The 20,699-nt window shown below is 41.7% G+C and overlaps 2 protein-coding genes and 1 long non-coding RNA gene across 3 annotated transcripts in view; all 3 read left to right on the forward strand.

The window, feature by feature from the left end:
• The window catches only part of LOC146689115 (uncharacterized), a 370,205-nt gene that overhangs the window by 160,875 nt on the left and 188,631 nt on the right, over window positions 1-20,699 (forward strand). The gene's annotated exons all lie outside the window — the stretch shown is intronic.
• Window positions 7,219-9,198, forward strand: LOC146689122 (uncharacterized). The gene is made up of 6 exons (XM_085437479.1): window positions 7,219-7,267; window positions 7,485-7,589; window positions 7,694-7,861; window positions 7,982-8,098; window positions 8,396-8,734; window positions 8,903-9,198. The coding sequence occupies exons 1-6, from the start codon at window positions 7,219-7,221 to the stop codon at window positions 9,196-9,198; spliced, it is 1,074 nt and encodes a 357-aa protein (XP_085293605.1).
• On the forward strand, window positions 16,538-19,225 carry LOC146689123 (uncharacterized). Its single transcript, XM_085437480.1, has 6 exons — window positions 16,538-16,586; window positions 16,804-16,908; window positions 17,013-17,180; window positions 17,301-17,417; window positions 17,715-17,867; window positions 18,774-19,225. Exons 1-6 carry the CDS (start codon window positions 16,538-16,540, stop codon window positions 19,223-19,225), a joined length of 1,044 nt encoding a protein of 347 aa, XP_085293606.1.

Here is a 20,699-nt window from a genome sequence, read left to right on the forward strand (position 1 = left end):
ACACCTGGGCGGAGCATGTGCAGCGGGTGGCCGCGGTCCTGGAGTCCCTGAGGCAGGCGGGGCTCATGGCCAACCCGAAGAAGTGTGCGGTTGGACGGAGGGAGGTACAGTATCTGGGGTACCACTTGGGGGGCGGGCAGGTGCGTCCACAGGTGGAAAAGACGGCGGCTATCGCATCCTGCCCGCGCCCCAAGACTAAAAAGGAGGTGAGACGGTTTCTGGGGCTGGCGGGTTACTATCGCCGGTTCGTGCCAGGATTTGCGCAGCTGACCAGCCCCTTAACCGATCTTACCCGGAAGGGTGCTCCAGATCTGGTTCAGTGGACGGGGCCGTGCCAGGCGGCGTTTGTGCAGGTGAAAAAGGCTCTCTGTGGGGAGCCGCTGCTTCACACCCCTAACTTTTCCCTCCCTTTTGTTCTGCAGACTGACGCCTCGAACAGAGGGTTGGGGGCCGTTTTGTCCCAGCAGGTGAGGGGGGCCGACCGTCCCGTTCTTTACATCAGCCGGAAGCTGGCAGAGCGCGAAAGACGGTACAGCACCGTGGAGAAGGAGTGCTTGGCTATCCGGTGGGCGGTCGACTCCCTTCGCTATTACCTCCTGGGGCGCTCATTCACCCTCTGCTCGGACCACGCCCCGCTACAGTGGCTCCACCGCATGAAGGATGCCAACGCCCGGATCACCCGGTGGTATCTGGCTTTGCAGCCTTTTAAGTTCAAGGTGGTCCATAGGCCGGGGGCGCAGATGGTGGTGGCCGATTTCCTCTCTCGCTCGCGCGGGGGGGGGGGGGGGGGGAGTGGGTTCGGCCGGTGGGCTTCCCGGCCTCAGTCGGGCGGTGGGGGGGTGTGGCGGAGGTGTGGTCCGGGGCGCGGCTGCAGGGGAGGAGTGGTGCAGTGAGCTCAACGGGGCGGTGCTGGTAAGAACAGCTGATGGCGATTTTGGACTGATGATGCTTTTCCTTTCCTTTATATAGGAGGTGGAGAGGAGCGGAGGAGAGAGACGCTGGGGAAACCGACCGCTGTCAGAAGGTGTTCTGTTGTGATTCAGTGCACACTCTTAATAAATGTGGGATCTGATGACAACGACCTGTGTGTGGGTGTATCTGTGCCTAGCGTGTGTCACAGCATGCTTGTAATGTTAAGACATGCTTGGTCCACGGCATCACTGAGATGCTGCATGAGGCTAATAATAATGCTGAGGCTGGGCGTTGACGGGCACCAGGAGGAGCCAGGATGTACAGCAACAGAGCAGGGTCTGACAATGGGCCCAAGGATTTCTTGATCATACCTAATAGCAGTCAGGCTGCCGTTGCCTAGCTTGTAGAGGCCCCTCCATGGATATGCCTCCACAGACTGGTGTTGGCCAGAGGGGCCGATGGCGCGATATGGCAGCCTCGTCTCTGTCAGTCTGCCCCAGGGCAACTGTGGCTACAACCGTAGCTTGCCTCCACCAGTGTGTGAATGTGAGAGTGAATGAATAGTGACATTGTAAAGCGCTTTGGGTGCCTTGAAAAGCGCTATATAAATCCAATCCATTATTATTATTATTATTACTGACTAATTAGCAAACCAGTCAGTTGAAGGCATAAGAACTGGTTTGGTTTAGCCAACAGGGCTCTATGGCGCTGAGGAGAGTACAGGACCTACTAGAAGGCGAAAAGTTCTCAGCACATCAGAGGCTGCCTATCTCCCTCTCTTGACCACAATCAGCTTGTGTACACACCAAATCAGTTCACGGAGGATGCCATCATCATCACCCTTCACAGAATGCTGAGCCATCTGGAGAACAGGAAGATCTAAGTGAGGATGCATATACTTCTCTTATCTGCTACTTATTCTTGCTCCCCTGTTTATATTTTATTTTATTCCATGCACAGTTGGACAGTTGCACAGCCATTCGTTGAAAATGTCCATTTCAAGCTGGACATTGTGTTTTTCCCCTGCAGTTTCAGTCATAGTCTTCCTTTTATAGTTCATGTTTGTCACACAGTAGTGTTTCAGATGTTTCATCTAAGACATGGAAACAGAATTGAGTAAAGAAATAGTAAAGAGAAGCATATATTAAAAGATAACTCGGCTGTGGGGTATAGGTGACATACCAAGGCATTAGCTGAAAAATTAATGTAATGGCTGTTAGGTTTTGTATTGTTGATTGCCATTTATGCTTAGAAATATTTAACCATATATGCTTAGAGGTGTATAATCAATTGTGTAGTGATAGGACTGTGATCTTTAGCAGGCTGCAAAGGCTTGGTGTGCATTCTAGAGTGGAATGCACACCCACATCCTAGGAGATATATGGTATAGCAAACACACATATACAGTGGGGCAAAAAAGTATTTAGTCAGCCACCGATTGTGCAAGTTCCCCCACTTAAAATGATGACAGAGGTCAGTAATTTGCACCAGAGGTACACTTCAACTGTGAGAGACAGAATGTGAAAAAAAAAATCCATGAATCCACATGGTAGGATTTGTAAAGAATTTATTCGTAAATCAGGGTGGAAAATAAGTATTTGGTCAATAACAAAAATACAACTCAATACTTTGTAACATAACCTTTGTTGGCATTAACAGAGGTCAAACGTTTACTATAGGTCTTTACCAGGTTTGCACACACAGTAGCTGGTATTTTGGCCCATTCCTCCATGCAGATCTTCTCGAGAGCAGTGATGTTTTGGGGCTGTCGCCGAGCAACACGGACTTTCAACTCCCGCCACAGATTTTCTATGGGGTTGAGGTCTGGAGACTGGCTAGGCCACTCCAGGACTTTCAAATGCTTCTTACGGAGCCACTCCTTTGTTGCCCGGGCGGTGTTTTTTGGATCATTGTCATGTTGGAAGACCCAGCCTCGTTTCATCTTCAAAGTTCTCACTGATGGAAGGAGGTTTTGGCTCAAAATCTCACGATACATGGCCCCATTCATTCTGTCCTTAACACGGATCAGTCGTCCTGTCCCCTTGGCAGAAAAACAGCCCCATAGCATGATGTTTCCACCCCCATGCTTCACAGTAGGTATGGTGTTCTTGGGATGCAACTCAGTATTCTTCTTCCTCCAAACACGACGAGTTGAGTTTATACCAAAAAGTTCTACTTTGGTTTCATCTGACCACATGACATTCTCCCAATCCTCTGCTGTATCATCCATGTGCTCTCTGGCAAACTTCAGACGGGCCTGGACATGCACTGGCTTCAGCAGCGGAACACGTCTGGTACTGCGGGATTTGATTCCCTGCCGTTGTAGTGTGTTACTGATGGTGACCTTTGTTACTTTGGTCCCAGCTCTCTGCAGGTCATTCACCAGGTCCCCCCATGTGGTTCTGGGATCTTTGCTCACCGTTCTCATGATCATTTTGACCCCACGGGATGAGATCTTGCGTGGAGCCCCAGATCGAGGGAGATTATCAGTGGTCTTGTATGTCTTCCATTTTCTGATGATTGCTCCCACAGTTGATTTTTTCACACCAAGCTGCTTGCCTATTGTAGATTCACTCTTCCCAGTCTGGTGCAGGTCTACAATACTTTTCCTGGTGTCCTTCGAAAGCTCTTTGGTCTTGGCCATGGCGGAGTTTGGAGTCTGACTGTTTGAGGCTGTGGACAGGTGTCTTTTATACAGATGATGAGTTCAAACAGGTGCCATTCATACAGGTAACGAGTGGGGGACAGAAAAGCTTCTTACAGAAGACGTTACAGGTCTGTGAGAGCCAGAGATTTTCCATGTTTAAGGTGACCAAATACTTATTTTCCACCCTAATTTATGAATAAATTCTTTACAAATCCTACCATGTGGATTCATGGCTTTTTTTTTCACATTCTGTCTCTCACAGTTGAAGTGTACCTCTGGTGCAAATTACTGACCTCTGTCATCATTTTAAGTGGGGGAACTTGCACAATCGGTGGCTGACTAAATACTTTTTTGTCCCACTGTATCTCTTTAAGTATAAGACCCTTTTGTTCAGATGGACCCGCTAGACTCCTGGCACCAGCTTTGGGGAGTCTTCACAGGGTCACATCTTGACCTCACACAAATCACATACACACACACACACACACACACACACACACACACACACACACACACACACACACAGTATTCTTTGTTCACATGTACACCTATGTAAGATGTTATATGTTAATGACCCTATGCATATTCATGTAACCACAATAAAAGGAGTGCTATGGGGAACCTGGCTGAGAGTCTGACGGAGGTCAAGTGGTGGAACGACACTTGGCTCCAGGCAGGTCTCCCTCATGCATGAGTAACATGAAGAACTTTGCCTACTTCGGGTCTTGCTTGCTGTGTAATTATATTGTCCTCAACGTTCCAGCGAATAGGTTCAAGCTACAAACCTATCAATGGCCAAACCCTTAATTAAGTGATTCAGAAACAACCTGCGTTATTTCTGTGTTAGACCATAATAGATAACAAAAGAAGGTGTGTGTGACAAATGATCATACTTGATAAATAACATGCTGTATGTTTGATTTGAATAGGCGTGCTATTAGTATGTTACAAAGAGAGCGTGGCAATGACATCCGTTTAACAACAGCAGGTGTGGTAAATTGAGAGAGTAGCACAACACTGTGACAGAGTTACAGCGTCAGTTGTGCTTCATGATGGTTTTTGAAAACATTTGAGATGGTAGATCATGAGGTTTAGATGATTTCTTGGCTGTTTGAAGCATGTAAGAGCAAAATGTACAAAGCATAGAAGCATGTGAAGAGAAAATTTTAGAAGGCAAAGGAACTCAGACTCAAGATATCTTATACATGTGCACACATGGACAATCCCCCCCTCATCGCCCGATCCATCCTGCAGCAACGTGTGCAGGACAGATTTGAGAGAGAGGAAAGACCGCCCAGGGCTTTCAGAACTCTCTTTATTTATACTTAAACGAGCTTTCAGGGAAGTAGGAGTGGCAAAAACATTTCCATAAAAGGAGAGACTGTTCGCTTGTCAGCTGGAACAGGAGATAACTTTGTATGTATAGAATTCAGACATTCCCATAAAAGGATAGAAAGAGAGGGGGAGCGCCAGTTTGTCTCGTATGTCACCGCATTCCTCTACACATATGGCTTCAATCTCTCTTCCTGTGTTGGCTCCAATTCACAAGCTCTTCTTCCTTTAAATGAAGCTACAACTAAGCATAATCACAAAATTAAAAATCTTTCATCAAAGCATAAACCAGAAAATCAATGTTTGAGCTAAAAGACATTTCAATACAGTAGCTGAGTAAAAGTAAAGTTACTCCACGGTTCAAGTATTGATCTTGATCGGTAAGGCAGCTGCCACACCTGCAGCAGGTTTTACACCATTGATCACAAAGCCGTCACTTTCTCAACAAACCAGCTGTACAGGAAAGAATGAAGCAGGTGTGGGGCAAGAAAATAAAGAGTGATTAACATGTTTTATATTTTATTCAAACAGTTACCTCCCAGTCATGACTGTTAGTTCTTGCATCAAGGAACATCTGATGATTTTCTTTCAACTTACACATAAAATCAAACAGATTTCACACCACACTGTTTGTACTGTGTTAGTGAGTAAAATCAAGTTTTCATATTGAAATGGTCAACAACTGGCATTCAAGTAGGAATGAAAACTGTTATGGAGTATAAGCTGATTAAATAGACATCTACAATGATCACTGTTTTTTTCAGATATGTTGATTTTGAGATTAAAAACACAACATTTGTTAGCAAATTAATAGTTCTTTTTGGACTTCTTTCTTTTGTTTTATCTTGACCTCTGTAGGATCTCTGAGTTTTGTCCCTCTTTTGTCCCATGATTTCTCTGTCTTCAGAGGACTTGTTAGCCTATCTTTATAAACTACATTATTATTTAGCAACCGCGACTCTTTGTTTGCAAATGAGGCACCCAGGTACAGCATTTCTAAAAGTTTGCACTATGAGTACATACGTATCAGTCCATTCTTCATTAAAGCTATGGTTTTCTGCATTAACTTTCTACTTAACCTGTTAAACACTTCTGCCTGTTTCCACAGAATCGCCAGAGTTCACTCAGAAAGCACAGATTCCAAAACTGCAAGTTTTGGCAGGCTCCAAGCAAAATTTACCAAACAGCAGCAAAAGACCACAATTATTCTTCAAGTTTGAAAAACATTAGGATGAATTTTGTTTTATCTTTGCTCTCTTGCTTCCAAACGTCCACCTGAACAAACGCTTCCCGCACGGCTCCATCTTCCAGTGTGCTTCAAGAGCTGTTTCCCATCACTATTTTCAGCCTTATTTGCTAGTTATGCGTAGATGCTTTATGCACCAGTCTATTATATGTACAGTGTGGCTGTCCCCTTTTTAAAATTGATTTTGTTTTGCAACAAACACCTCTGACAAGAAAACCAAATTTCTGCTGTTCAAGACCTAAGAAATTTCAGCTTTTGTATGAAATTGTATCAAATTGCACAACACTTAAGGCTCTTGAGGAATGACATTTTTTCATTCATGTAATATATTCAGGCCAACTCCACAAACTAAAGCACTGCATGCATTATTAGCCTCACAAATATGAAGCCTAAAATATTGCAGTCGCTCTCTAGCTAGTGGCTTACTGCAGTACAGGTCATGTGAGTTACTTGATGTTATGTTTATGTCACTTTAGTTACTTTATGAGAGCATCTGGTCCTCACAGTGTGTGCTGATACAATTCTGGTCCTTGGACAAATGTAGTTGATAACCCCTGATCTATTTAGACAACATTTATCATTAGTAGTATATGTAGAGGACAATATTTGATGTAAAGCATTTAGGCTTGATCTTCATCAGTTGTAGAAAAGTTATTCCAGGATTGTTTCATAACATTTGGTCCTGATTTTATTTGGAAGTGTCAGCTGTTATAAATAAATTGAACTGTATGAACAAAACGTCAATTATGGTTTCAAAGTCAAAATTAAAGATGATGGCTTAATGACACGAGACGCAAGGTCATTCTCATTTGTTAAAAACTTAATAATGTAAAAAAGAATTCCTGTGTTTTTTGTGATGCACGAATACTTGTTGTTGAATTGAAGAGGAAAGGTGTGGTAAGGTGCTCTGACATAGTGATTTGACGAAAGAAGAGTTGAATGTATGAATGATCATGCTTTAAAAATGTAAACACACCCAAACCTGATGTCACCTGTTCAGTATATAAAGTGCAGTGCTGCTCCTCAGCTTCAGTATCACAGCCCAGGCAAACTAATCTGCAGAACTGACCTGTTCATCACAATGAAGCTGCTGTTTTCTCTGTTTCTTCTCTGGGCACTCTCCACCACAGGTAACTACACTCATTTCACCTGCAGGTAGAAGAGAGTCTAATTTAAAGCTTTAAATCTTTTATTTAAATCTTACATTGTAATTTTTTTTCCAAAGTTAGTGAGTAGTATTGACTCGACTGTAACCTGCTGTAACCCAATATGAACTTTCAGAACATCTCATATTTGCTATATATTTAAATTGTGATGATCAGTTTTGTGTTTCTCTCCTGATTGCAGCTGGAGCCCTCCAGTGCCAAACTTGCACAAATTCAGCATGTTCAAGCACAGCACTACTTACATGCTCCTCATCGGAACCAATGTGTGTTACAGCTACCATTCTAGGTAATGTTTTCTTCATATCATATTTCATATTTTCACCAAATTACATCCCCTGTGAAGCTATTTGTGTTCCATCAACATTAACAAACTGCACTTTGAATTTGTAGCTACTTCATCTGGAACTCCGGTCACACAAATCTACAAGGCATGTGCATCTTCCTCCTTGTGTCCAGCCGTAACCTCTCAGACATTCTCAGTCGACCTGGGTTTTCAAAGTGCTCTGGCTTCTGCTCAATGCTGCAACACAGATAACTGCAACTCAGCAACTCTACCAAGTAAGTTAAATACTACGTTGCTCATTGATGACAAAAGAATAATATAAAGAAATAAAAGCAATAATCTGATGTTGTAAGAGTCTCTGTTCTGAAATGAAATGGCCTCCTTTTCTGTTTCAGATCCTGCTTCTCAGTCAAATAATGGTGGAGTATGCAACTTTTGTGACCCTTCCACTGGTCAGTGCTCCTCCACATTACAGTGTCAGGGAGTGGAGAACCAATGCTTCCAATCAACCAGTAAGTCTTTATGTTGTATCAGTTGTGTCATCGGTTTTCTATCAAAGATGATTTCAAATTCTTTTGTGATACTTCTGACATATAAAAGAGCGGAAAATTTTACCCTAATTTATACTAAATTTTATCCTTGGGTGTGAAAGTTACTGTGATAAGATTTTAAATTTCAAGACTGGAAGTCAGACAAACACATAAACTTTTTAAAAAGCTGTTAAGTTGTTTTTTGCATGAAATATATTAAGCTTCCTGGAAAGTAGCCAATTTAAAACATATCCTGAAATTCTTCTTTTTGATCTGCAGTCAATAGCGGCACCAGCACGTATCCAGGTTACGGCTGCGCATCTGCAAACCTGTGTGCAGCTGCTTTAAGCCTGGGTTCTCTACCTTTCATGCAGAGCGTTGGTACAGTATCAGGTGTTGCCTGTTCTGCAGCACCAACTACAACTGCTGCCCCAACTACAACTACAACAACCACCACCACCCCAACTACAACTACAACTACCACCCCAACTACAACTACAACCACCACCCCAACTACAACTACAACCACTACCCCAACTACAACTACAACCACTGCCACAACTACAACCACCACCCCAACTACAACTACAACCACCACCCCAACTACAACTCCAACCACTACCCCAACTACAACTACAACCACCACCCCAACTACAACTACAACCACTACCCCAACTACAACTCCAACCACTGCCACAACTACAACCACCACCCCAACTACAACTACAACCACCACCCCAGCTACAACTACAACCACCACCCCAACTACAACTACAACCACCACCCCAACTACAACTACAACCACTACCCCAACTACAACTACAACCACCACCCCAACTACAACTACCGCCACAACTACAACCACCACCCCAACTACAACTACCGCCACAACTACAACCACCACCCCATCTACAACTACAACCACCACCCCAACTACAACTACAACCACCACCCCAACTACAACTACAACCACTACCCCAACTACAACTACAACCACTGCCACAACCAAAAGTGATGCTTGTTCTATCAGACTGGGAATGATCCATCTGCTGCTTGGACTTCTTCTCTTTACCTTTCATTAAAGTCCCAAATAACACAAAAACACACAAAAGAACATATGATGCTTTAACAAGACTCAAAAACCTTTTGGATATTGACCTTGTGTTTACAAACCACTGTTAAAGTAAAGTCAATGAAAAAAGGTGATAGAGTCTTGTTGAAGCAGACTTGGAATAAGTATGTATGCCTTCTTTGTATGTTGTCATGATGGACAATTATGTCCATTATGTCCAAAATAATATAATAATATAATCACAATGCTAAATGTGTGATAATACTGAATCCTTTAGGAATAACAAAGCATGCTTTGGAAATAGAAGAAAGAAGGAGAATTTCTATTTCTTATTTATTCATTTATTTTGCTTTGTGCTTTTTATTTTCTGCATTTCTCTCTCTCTAATCTGATGTATATTACTAGTGATCAATGTTGAATCTGCAAGGGTGGCATGTGCCCACCTAAAATTAATCTCTTGCTATCCCTAGTGGAACCCACGTTTTGCATATGACAGTGTTGTTTATTAAAATAAGCTAGCATTAACACTTTGAGCCTAGCTATAGTTAACATTGACAGAGTGAGCAATACAGTAAGTTTGCACCTCCTCTTGTCAGACCTGCAGGGTTTAAGCTTGTGGTGTTCTCCTCTGTCTTATGGCAGACAAACTATTTTTTTGCACTGGCACAAATAATATGTGTGGCATCTTACTGTGACACCTGATTGTTGTCTAATTTTTTTTAGTAGTTTTAAATAGAGGTACAAAAAAAAAACTCCAGATGCAGTGTCTCCATCTTTTGGTAAATAGTTGTATAGAACTTTATTGTTTACAAAATGTGGGTGTAGGTCTTTAGAATTTAGGAAATTTCTGTAGCTCTGCCCCTGCTGATGATAAAGATACAATAAAGCCCTTGTCCTATATCCTTCTGTGTTTCAGTGTTAAACTGGGAACATTTCTGACATATGTTGGTATAGATTAATTTGGTGGTGTGGAGGCTGCTGCTTACAATCCTCTGTGTAGTTTTCACAACCGCTGGCAGAGTCATCTTCTTTGCCATAGAGCAGATTCCATGCCACACAGTGATGCAGCAGCACAGGGAACTCTCTACCACCACCCCAACTACAACTACCGCCACAACTACAACCACCACCCCATCTACAACTACAACCACCACCCCAACTACAACTACAACCACCGCCACAACTACAACCACCACCCCAACTACAACCACCGCCACAACTACAACTACAGCCACCACCCCAACTACAACTACCGCCACAACTACAACCACCACCCCAACTACAACTACAACCACCGCCACAACAACAACCACCACCCCAACTACAACTACAACCACTACCCCAACTACAACTACCGCCACAACTACAACCACCACCCCAACTCCAACTACCGCCACAACTACAACCACCACCCCAACTCCAACTACAACCACTCCTACAACTACAACCACCACCCCAACTACAACTACCACCACAACTACAACCACCACCCCAACTACAACTACAACCACTACCCCAACAACAACTACAACCACCACCTCAACTACAAGCTCTGCAGCTACAACTGCTACATCAACTGCAACAACTGCCTCTACAACCAAAAGTGATGCTTGTTCTATCAGACTGGGAATGATCCATCTGCTGCTTGGACTTCTTCTCTTTACCTTTCATTAAAGTCCCAAATAACACAAAAACACACAAAAGAACATATGATGCTTTAACAAGACTCAAAAACCTTTTGGATATTGACCTTGTGTTTACAAACCACTGTTAAAGTAAAGTCAATGAAAAAAGGTGATAGAGTCTTGTTGAAGCAGACTTGGAATAAGTATGTATGCCTTCTTTGTATGTTGTCATGATGGACAATTATGTCCATTATGTCCAAAATAATATAATAATATAATCACAATGCTAAATGTGTGATAATACTGAATCCTTTAGGAATAACAAAGCATGCTTTGGAAATAGAAGAAAGAAGGAGAATTTCTATTTCTTATTTATTCATTTATTTTGCTTTGTGCTTTTTATTTTCTGCATTTCTCTCTCTCTAATCTGATGTATATTACTAGTGATCAATGTTGAATCTGCAAGGGTGGCATGTGCCCACCTAAAATTAATCTCTTGCTATCCCTAGTGGAACCCACGTTTTGCATATGACAGTGTTGTTTATTAAAATAAGCTAGCATTAACACTTTGAGCCTAGCTATAGTTAACATTGACAGAGTGAGCAATACAGTAAGTTTGCACCTCCTCTTGTCAGACCTGCAGGGTTTAAGCTTGTGGTGTTCTCCTCTGTCTTATGGCAGACAAACTATTTTTTTGCACTGGCACAAATAATTTGTGTGGCATCTTACTGTGACACCTGATTGTTGTCTAATTTTTGTTTTAGTAGTTTTAAATAGAGTTACAAAAAAAACTTCAGATGCATTGCCTGCATTTTTCGGTAAATAGTTGTATAGAACTTTATTGTTTACGAAATGTGGGTGTAGGTCTTTAGAATTTAGGAAATTTCTGTAGATCTGCCCCTGCTGATGATAAAGATACAATAAAGCCCTTGTCCTATATCCTTCTGTGTTTCAGTGTTAAACTGGGAACATTTCTGACATATGTTGGTATAGATTAATTTGGTGGTGTGGAGGCTGCTGCTTACAATCCTCTGTGTAGTTTTCACAACCGCTGGCAGAGTCATCTTCTTTGCCATAGAGCAGATTCCATGCCACACAGTGATGCAGCAGCACAGGGAACTCTCTACCACCACCCCAACTACAACTACCGCCACAACTACAACCACCACCCCATCTACAACTACAACCACCACCCCAACTACAACTACAACCACCGCCACAACTACAACCACCACCCCAACTACAACCACCGCCACAACTACAACTACAGCCACCACCCCAACTACAACTACCGCCACAACTACAACCACCACCCCAACTACAACTACAACCACCGCCACAACAACAACCACCACCCCAACTACAACTACAACCACTACCCCAACTACAACTACCGCCACAACTACAACCACCACCCCAACTCCAACTACCGCCACAACTACAACCACCACCCCAACTCCAACTACAACCACTCCTACAACTACAACCACCACCCCAACTACAACTACCACCACAACTACAACCACCACCCCAACTACAACTACAACCACTACCCCAACTACAACTACAACCACCACCTCAACTACAAGCTCTGCAGCTACAACCACTACCCCAACTACAACTACAACCACTGCCTCTACAACCAAAAGTGATGCTTGTTCTATCAGACTGGGAATGATCCATCTGCTGCTTGGACTTCTTCTCTTTACCTTTCATTAAAGTCCCAAATAACACAAAAACACACAAAAGAACATATGATGCTTTAACAAGACTCAAAAACCTTTTGGATATTGACCTTGTGTTTACAAACCACTGTTAAAGTAAAGTCAATGAAAAAAGGTGATAGAGTCTTGTTGAAGCAGACTTGGAATAAGTATGTATGCCTTCTTTGTATGTTGTCATGATGGACAATTATGTCCATTATGTCCAAAATAATATAATAATATAATCACAATGCTAAATGTGTGATAATACTGAATCCTTTAGGAATAACAAAGCATGCTTTGGAAATAGAAGAAAGAAGGAGAATTTCTATTTCTTATTTATTCATTTATTTTGCTTTGTGCTTTTTATTTTCTGCATTTCTCTCTCTCTAATCTGATGTATATTACTAGTGATCAATGTTGAATCTGCAAGGGTGGCATGTGCCCACCTAAAATTAATCTCTTGCTATCCCTAGTGGAACCCACGTTTTGCATATGACAGTGTTGTTTATTAAAATAAGCTAGCATTAACACTTTGAGCCTAGCTATAGTTAACATTGACAGAGTGAGCAATACAGTAAGTTTGCACCTCCTCTTGTCAGACCTGCAGGGTTTAAGCTTGTGGTGTTCTCCTCTGTCTTATGGCAGACAAACTATTTTTTTGCACTGGCACAAATAATTTGTGTGGCATCTTACTGTGACACCTGATTGTTGTCTAATTTTTGTTTTAGTAGTTTTAAATAGAGTTACAAAAAAAACTTCAGATGCATTGCCTGCATTTTTCGGTAAATAGTTGTATAGAACTTTATTGTTTACGAAATGTGGGTGTAGGTCTTTAGAATTTAGGAAATTTCTGTAGATCTGCCCCTGCTGATGATAAAGATACAATAAAGCCCTTGTCCTATATCCTTCTGTGTTTCAGTGTTAAACTGGGAACATTTCTGACATATGCTGGTATAGATTAATTTGGTGGTGTGGAGGCTGCTGCTTACAATCCTCTGTGTAGTTTTCACAACCGCTGGCAGAGTCATCTTCTGTGCCATAGAGCAGATATTACTCATATTAAATACATTTTAATAGAAAAAAAGAAAATAAAAATGTACATTTTTGTAAATTCCTTAGACATAACACTAGTATTTGTATTTATGCACTGCACAAAAACATTAAAGAAACAATTTGAAAATGCCCCATATCAATGGGATTTTTTTCCTGTATATCTCTCAAATAAAAGACACATTTAAAATCAAAGTGAAAAACTTATGCTGTAGGCTAGTTCATTTTGCAGACATTTCAATGCAGTATTAGTATCAGTATCAGTATCAGTAGTTTGTACGACCCCCATATATTTTTTGCATACAGGTATAGTAGAATAGCTTTAATTTTGTTTTGTTTTATTAAACTTGAGTATGAACTTATACAACATGCAGCAAGATATTTGAGAAAAATAACGTTTTATTGATTATAAAATACGTTATATCAGATTTATATCTATATCGGCAGATATCCAAATTTATGATATCAGTATCTGACATAAAAAAGTGGTATCGTGCCATCTCTAGTTTGTACAGCGCCCATGTGCTTGTATGCATGCTTGTAATGTTAGGACATGCTTGGTCCACGGCATCACTGAGATGCTGCGTGAGGCTAATAATAATGCTGAGGCTGGGCATTGACGGGCACCAGGAAGAGCCAGGATGTACAGCAACAGAGCAGGGTCTGACAATGGGCCCAAGGATTTCTTGATGATACCTAATAGCAGTCAGGCTGCCGTTGCCTAGCTTGTAGAGGTCCCTCCATGGATATGCCTCCACAGACTATCACTGACTAATTAGCGAACCAGTCATGTTGAAGGCATAAGAACTGGTTTGGTTTAGCCAACAGGGCTCTATGGCGCTGAGGAGAGCACAGGACCTACTAGAAGGCGAAAAGTTCTCAGCACATCAGAGGCTGCCTATCTCCCTCTCTTGACCACAATCAGTTTGTGTACACACCAAATCAGTTCATGGAGGATGCCATCATCATCACCCTTCACAGAATGCTGAGCCATCTGGAGAACAGGAAGATCTAAGTGAGGATGCATATACTTCTCTTATCTGCTACTTATTCTTGCTCTCCTGTTTATATTTTATTTTATTCCATGCACAGTTGGACAGTTGCACAGCCATTCGTTGAAAATGTCCATTTCAAGCTGGACATTGTGTTTTTTCCCCTGCAGTTTCAGTCATAGTCTTCCTTTTATAGTTCATGTTTATCACACAGTAGTGTTTCAGATGTTTCATCTAAGACATGGAAACAGAAAGGAGTAAAGAAATAGTAAAGAGAAGCATATATTAAAAGATAACTCGGCTGTGGTGGAGGTGACATACCAGGGCATTAGCTGAAAAATTAATGTAATGGCCAAACCCTTAATTAAGTGATTCAGAAACAGGCGTGCTATTATTATGTTACAAAGAGAGCGTGGCAATGACATCCGTTTAACAACAGCAGGTGTGGTAAATTGAGAGAGTAGCACAACACTGTGACAGAGTTACAGCGTCAGTTGTGTTTCATGATGGTTTTTGAAAACATTTGAGATGGTAGATCATGAGGTTTAGATGATTTCTTAGCTGTTTGAAGCGTGTAAGAGCAAAATGTACAAAGCATGGAAGCATAAACCAGAAAATCAATGTTTGAGCTAAAAGACATTTCAGTAAAGCAGCTGAGTAAAAGTAAAGTTACTCCACTGTTCAAGTATTGATCTTGATCGGGTAAGGCAGCTGCCACACCTGCAGCAGGTTTTACACCATTGATCACAAAGCCGTCAGTTTCTCAACAAACCAGATCTATAGGAAAGAATGAAGCAGGTGTGAGGCAAGAAAATAAAAAGTGATTAACATGTTTTATATTTTATTCAGACAGTTACCTCACAGTCATGACTGTTAGTTCTTGCATTAAGGAACATCTGATGATTTTCTTTCAACTTACACATAAAATCAAACAGATTTCACACCACACTGTTTATACTGTGTTAGTGAGTAAAATCAAGTTTTCATATTGAAATGGTCAACAACTGGCATTCAAGTAGGAATGAAAACTGTTATTGTAGTATAAGCTGATTAAATAGACATCTACAATGATCACTGTTTTTTTCAGATATATTAATTTTGAGATTAAAAACACAACATTTGTTAGCAAATTAATAGTTCTTTTTGGACTTCTTTCTTTTGTTTTATCTTGACCTCTGTAGGATCTCTGAGTTTGTGTCCCTCTCTTAGACAAACAAACTCGAAGCTACATTATGACAAAAACTGTATGATTTCAGTGCATGCATTATTAGCCTCACAAATATGAAGCCTAAAATATTGCAGTCACTCTCTAGTGGCTTGTTGCAGTACAGGTAATGTGAGGTACTTGATGTTATGTTTATGTTACTTTAGTTACTTTATGAGAGCATCTGGTCCTCACAGTGTGTGCTGATAAAATTCTGGTCCTTGGACAAATGTAGTTGATAACCCCTGATCTATTTAGACACCATTTATCATTAGTAGTATATGTAGAGGACAATACTTGATGTAAAGCATTTAGGCTTGATCTTCATCAGTTGTAGAAAAGTTATTCCAGGGTTGTTTCATAACATTTGGTCCTGATTTTATTTGGAAGTGTCAGCTGTTATAAATAAATTGAATTGTCTGAACAAAACGTCAATTATGGTTTCAACGTCAAAATTAAAGATGATGGCTTAATGACACAAGACGCAAGGTCATTCTCATTTGTTAAAAACTTAATAATGTAAAAAAGAATTCCTGTGTTTTTTGTGATGCACGGATACTTGTTGTTGAATTGAAGAGGAAAGGTGTGGTAAGGTGCTCTGACATAGTGATTTGACGAAAGAAGAGTTGAATGTATGAATGATCATGCTTTAAAAATGTAAACACACCCAAACCTGATGTCACCTGTTCAGTATATAAAGTGCAGTGCTGCTCCTCAGCTTCAGTATCACAGCCCAGGCAAACTAATCTGCAGAACTGACCTGTTCATCACAATGAAGCTGCTGTTTTCTCTGTTTCTTCTCTGGGCACTCTCCACCACAGGTAACTACACTCATTTCACCTGCAGGTAGAAGAGAGTCTAATTTAAAGCTTTAAATCTTTTATTTAAATCTTACATTGTAATTTTTTTTCCAAAGTTAGTGAGTAGTATTGACTTGACTGTAACCTGCTGTAACCCAATATGAACTTTCAGAACATCTCATATTTGCTATATATTTAAATTGTGATGATCAGTTTTGTGTTTCTCTCCTGATTGCAGCTGGAGCCCTCCAGTGCCAAACTTGCACAAATTCAGCATGTTCAAGCACAGCACTACTTACATGCTCCTCATCGGAACCAATGTGTGTTACAGCTACCATTCTAGGTAATGTTTTCTTCATATCATATTTCATATTTTCACCAAATTACATCCCCTGTGAAGCTATTTGTGTTCCATCAACATTAACAAACTGCACTTTGAATTTGTAGCTACTTCATCTGGAACTCCGGTCACACAAATCTACAAGGCATGTGCATCTTCCTCCCTGTGTCCAGCCGTAACCTCTCAGACATTCTCAGTCGACCTGGGTTTTCAAAGTGCTCTGGCTTCTGCTCAATGCTGCAACACAGATAACTGCAACTCAGCAACTCTACCAAGTAAGTTAAATACTACGTTGCTCATTGATGACAAAAGAATAATATAAAGAAATAAAAGCAATAATCTGATGTTGTAAGAGTCTCTGTTCTGAAATGAAATGTCCTCCTTTTGTGTTTCAGATCCTGCTTCTCAGTCAAATAATGGTGGAGTATGCAACTTTTGTGACCCTTCCACTGGTCAGTGCTCCTCCACATTACAGTGTCAGGGAGTGGAGAACCAATGCTTCCAATCAACCAGTAAGTCTTTATGTTGTATCAGTTGTGTCATCGGTTTTCTATCAAAGATGATTTCAAATTCTTTTGTGATACTTCTGACATATAAAAGAGCGGAAAATTTTACCCTAATTTATACTAAATTTTATCCTTGGGTGTGAAAGTTACTGTGATAAGATTTTAAATTTCAAGACTGGAAGTCAGACAAACACATAAACTTTTTAAAAAGCTGTTAAGTTGTTTTTTGCATGAAATATATTAAGCTTCCTGGAAAGTAGCCAATTTAAAACATATCCTGAAATTCTTCTTTTTGATCTGCAGTCAATAGCGGCACCAGCACGTATCCAGGTTACGGCTGCGCATCTGCAAACCTGTGTGCAGCTGCTTTAAGCCTGGGTTCTCTACCTTTCATGCAGAGCGTTGGTACAGTATCAGGTGTTGCCTGTTCTGCAGCACCAACTACAACTGCTGCCCCAACTACAACTACAACAACCACCACCACCCCAACTACAACTACCACCCCAACTACAACTACAACCACCACCCCAACTACAACTACAACCACTACCCCAACTACAACTACAACCACTGCCACAACTACAACCACCACCCCAACTACAACTACAACCACCACCCCAACTACAACTCCAACCACTACCCCAACTACAACCACCACCCCAACTACAACTACAACCACTACCCCAACTACAACTACAACCACTGCCACAACTACAACCACCACCCCAGCTACAACTACAACCACCACCCCAACTACAACTACAACCACCACCCCAACTACAACTACAACCACTACCCCAACTACAACTACAACCACCACCCCAACTACAACTACCGCCACAACTACAACCACCACCCCAACTACAACTACCGCCACAACTACAACCACCATCCCAACTACAACTACAACCACCGCCACAACAACAACCACCACCCCAACTACAACTCCAACCACTACCCCAACTACAACCACTGCCACAACTACAACCACCACCCCAACTACAACTACAACCACCACCCCAACTACAACTCCAACCACTACCCCAACTACAACTACAACCACCACCCCAACTACAACTCCAACCACTACCCCAACTACAACTACAACCACCACCCCAACTACAACTACCGCCACAACTACAACCACCACCCCAACTACAACTACCGCCACAACTACAACCACCACCCCATCTACAACTACAACCACCACCCCAACTACAACTACAACCACCGCCACAACTACAACCACCACCCCAACTACAACCACCTCCACAACTACAACTACAGCCACCACCCCAACTACAACTACCGCCACAACTACAACCACCATCCCAACTACAACTACAACCACCGCCACAACAACAACCACCACCCCAACTACAACTCCAACCACTACCCCAACTACAACCACTGCCACAACTACAACCACCACCCCAACTACAACTACAACCACCACCCCAACTACAACTCCAACCACTACCCCAACTACAACTACAACCACTACCCCAACTACAACTACAACCACTGCCACAACTACAACCACCACCCCAACTACAACTACAACCACCACCCCAGCTACAACTACAACCACCACCCCAACTACAACTACAACCACTACCCCAACTACAACTACAACCACTGCCACAACTACAACCACCACCCCAACTACAACTACAACCACCACCCCAACTACAACTACAACCACTACCCCAACTACAACTACAACCACTGCCACAACCAAAAGTGATGCTTGTTCTATCAGACTGGGAATGATCCATCTGCTGCTTGGACTTCTTCTCTTTACCTTTCATTAAAGTCCCAAATAACACAAAAACACACAAAAGAACATATGATGCTTTAACAAGACTCAAAAACCTTTTGGATATTGACCTTGTGTTTACAAACCACTGTTAAAGTAAAGTCAATGAAAAAAGGTGATAGAGTCTTGTTGAAGCAGACTTGGAATAAGTATGTATGCCTTCTTTGTATGTTGTCATGATGGACAATTATGTCCATTATGTCCAAAATAATATAATAATATAATCACAATGCTAAATGTGTGATAATACTGAATCCTTTAGGAATAACAAAGCATGCTTTGGAAATAGAAGAAAGAAGGAGAATTTCTATTTCTTATTTATTCATTTATTTTGCTTTGTGCTTTTTATTTTCTGCATTTCTCTCTCTCTAATCTGATGTATATTACTAGTGATCAATGTTGAATCTGCAAGGGTGGCATGTGCCCACCTAAAATTAATCTCTTGCTATCCCTAGTGGAACCCACGTTTTGCATATGACAGTGTTGTTTATTAAAATAAGCTAGCATTAACACTTTGAGCCTAGCTATAGTTAACATTGACAGAGTGAGCAATACAGTAAGTTTGCACCTCCTCTTGTCAGACCTGCAGGGTTTAAGCTTGTGGTGTTCTCCTCTGTCTTATGGCAGACAAACTATTTTTTTGCACTGGCACAAATAATATGTGTGGCATCTTACTGTGACACCTGATTGTTGTCTAATTTTTTTTAGTAGTTTTAAATAGAGGTACAAAAAAAAACTCCAGATGCAGTGTCTCCATCTTTTGGTAAATAGTTGTATAGAACTTTATTGTTTACAAAATGTGGGTGTAGGTCTTTAGAATTTAGGAAATTTCTGTAGCTCTGCCCCTGCTGATGATAAAGATACAATAAAGCCCTTGTCCTATATCCTTCTGTGTTTCAGTGTTAAACTGGGAACATTTCTGACATATGTTGGTATAGATTAATTTGGTGGTGTGGAGGCTGCTGCTTACAATCCTCTGTGTAGTTTTCACAACCGCTGGCAGAGTCATCTTCTTTGCCATAGAGCAGATTCCATGCCACACAGTGATGCAGCAGCACAGGGAACTCTCTACCACCACCCCAACTACAACTACCGCCACAACTACAACCACCACCCCATCTACAACTACAACCACCACCCCAACTACAACTACAACCACCGCCACAACTACAACCACCACCCCAACTACAACCACCGCCACAACTACAACTACAGCCACCACCCCAACTACAACTACCGCCACAACTACAACCACCACCCCAACTACAACTACAACCACCGCCACAACAACAACCACCACCCCAACTACAACTACAACCACTACCCCAACTACAACTACCGCCACAACTACAACCACCACCCCAACTCCAACTACCGCCACAACTACAACCACCACCCCAACTCCAACTACAACCACTCCTACAACTACAACCACCACCCCAACTACAACTACCACCACAACTACAACC

This window comes from Copadichromis virginalis, linkage group LG17 (genome assembly GCF_057382275.1).
Source record: "Copadichromis virginalis isolate Kocher_CV1m ecotype Utaka linkage group LG17, C_Virginalis_male_GT1.1, whole genome shotgun sequence".
In the NCBI taxonomy this organism is placed as follows: domain Eukaryota; kingdom Metazoa; phylum Chordata; class Actinopteri; order Cichliformes; family Cichlidae; genus Copadichromis; species Copadichromis virginalis.

Coding starts and splice junctions, on each gene's coding strand:
- LOC146689122 (XM_085437479.1), top strand. CDS start 7,219: ATGAAGCTGCTGTTTTCTCTGTTTCTTCTCTGGGCACTCTCCACCACA. Junction 8,099..8,395: donor CCAATGCTTCCAATCAACCA/GTAAGTCTTTAT, acceptor TTTGATCTGCAG/TCAATAGCGGCACCAGCACG. Junction 8,735..8,902: donor CCCAACTACAACTCCAACCA/CTACCCCAACTA, acceptor CAACCACCACCC/CAACTACAACTACAACCACT.
- LOC146689123 (XM_085437480.1), top strand. CDS start 16,538: ATGAAGCTGCTGTTTTCTCTGTTTCTTCTCTGGGCACTCTCCACCACA. Junction 17,181..17,300: donor CAACTCAGCAACTCTACCAA/GTAAGTTAAATA, acceptor TTTGTGTTTCAG/ATCCTGCTTCTCAGTCAAAT. Junction 17,418..17,714: donor CCAATGCTTCCAATCAACCA/GTAAGTCTTTAT, acceptor TTTGATCTGCAG/TCAATAGCGGCACCAGCACG.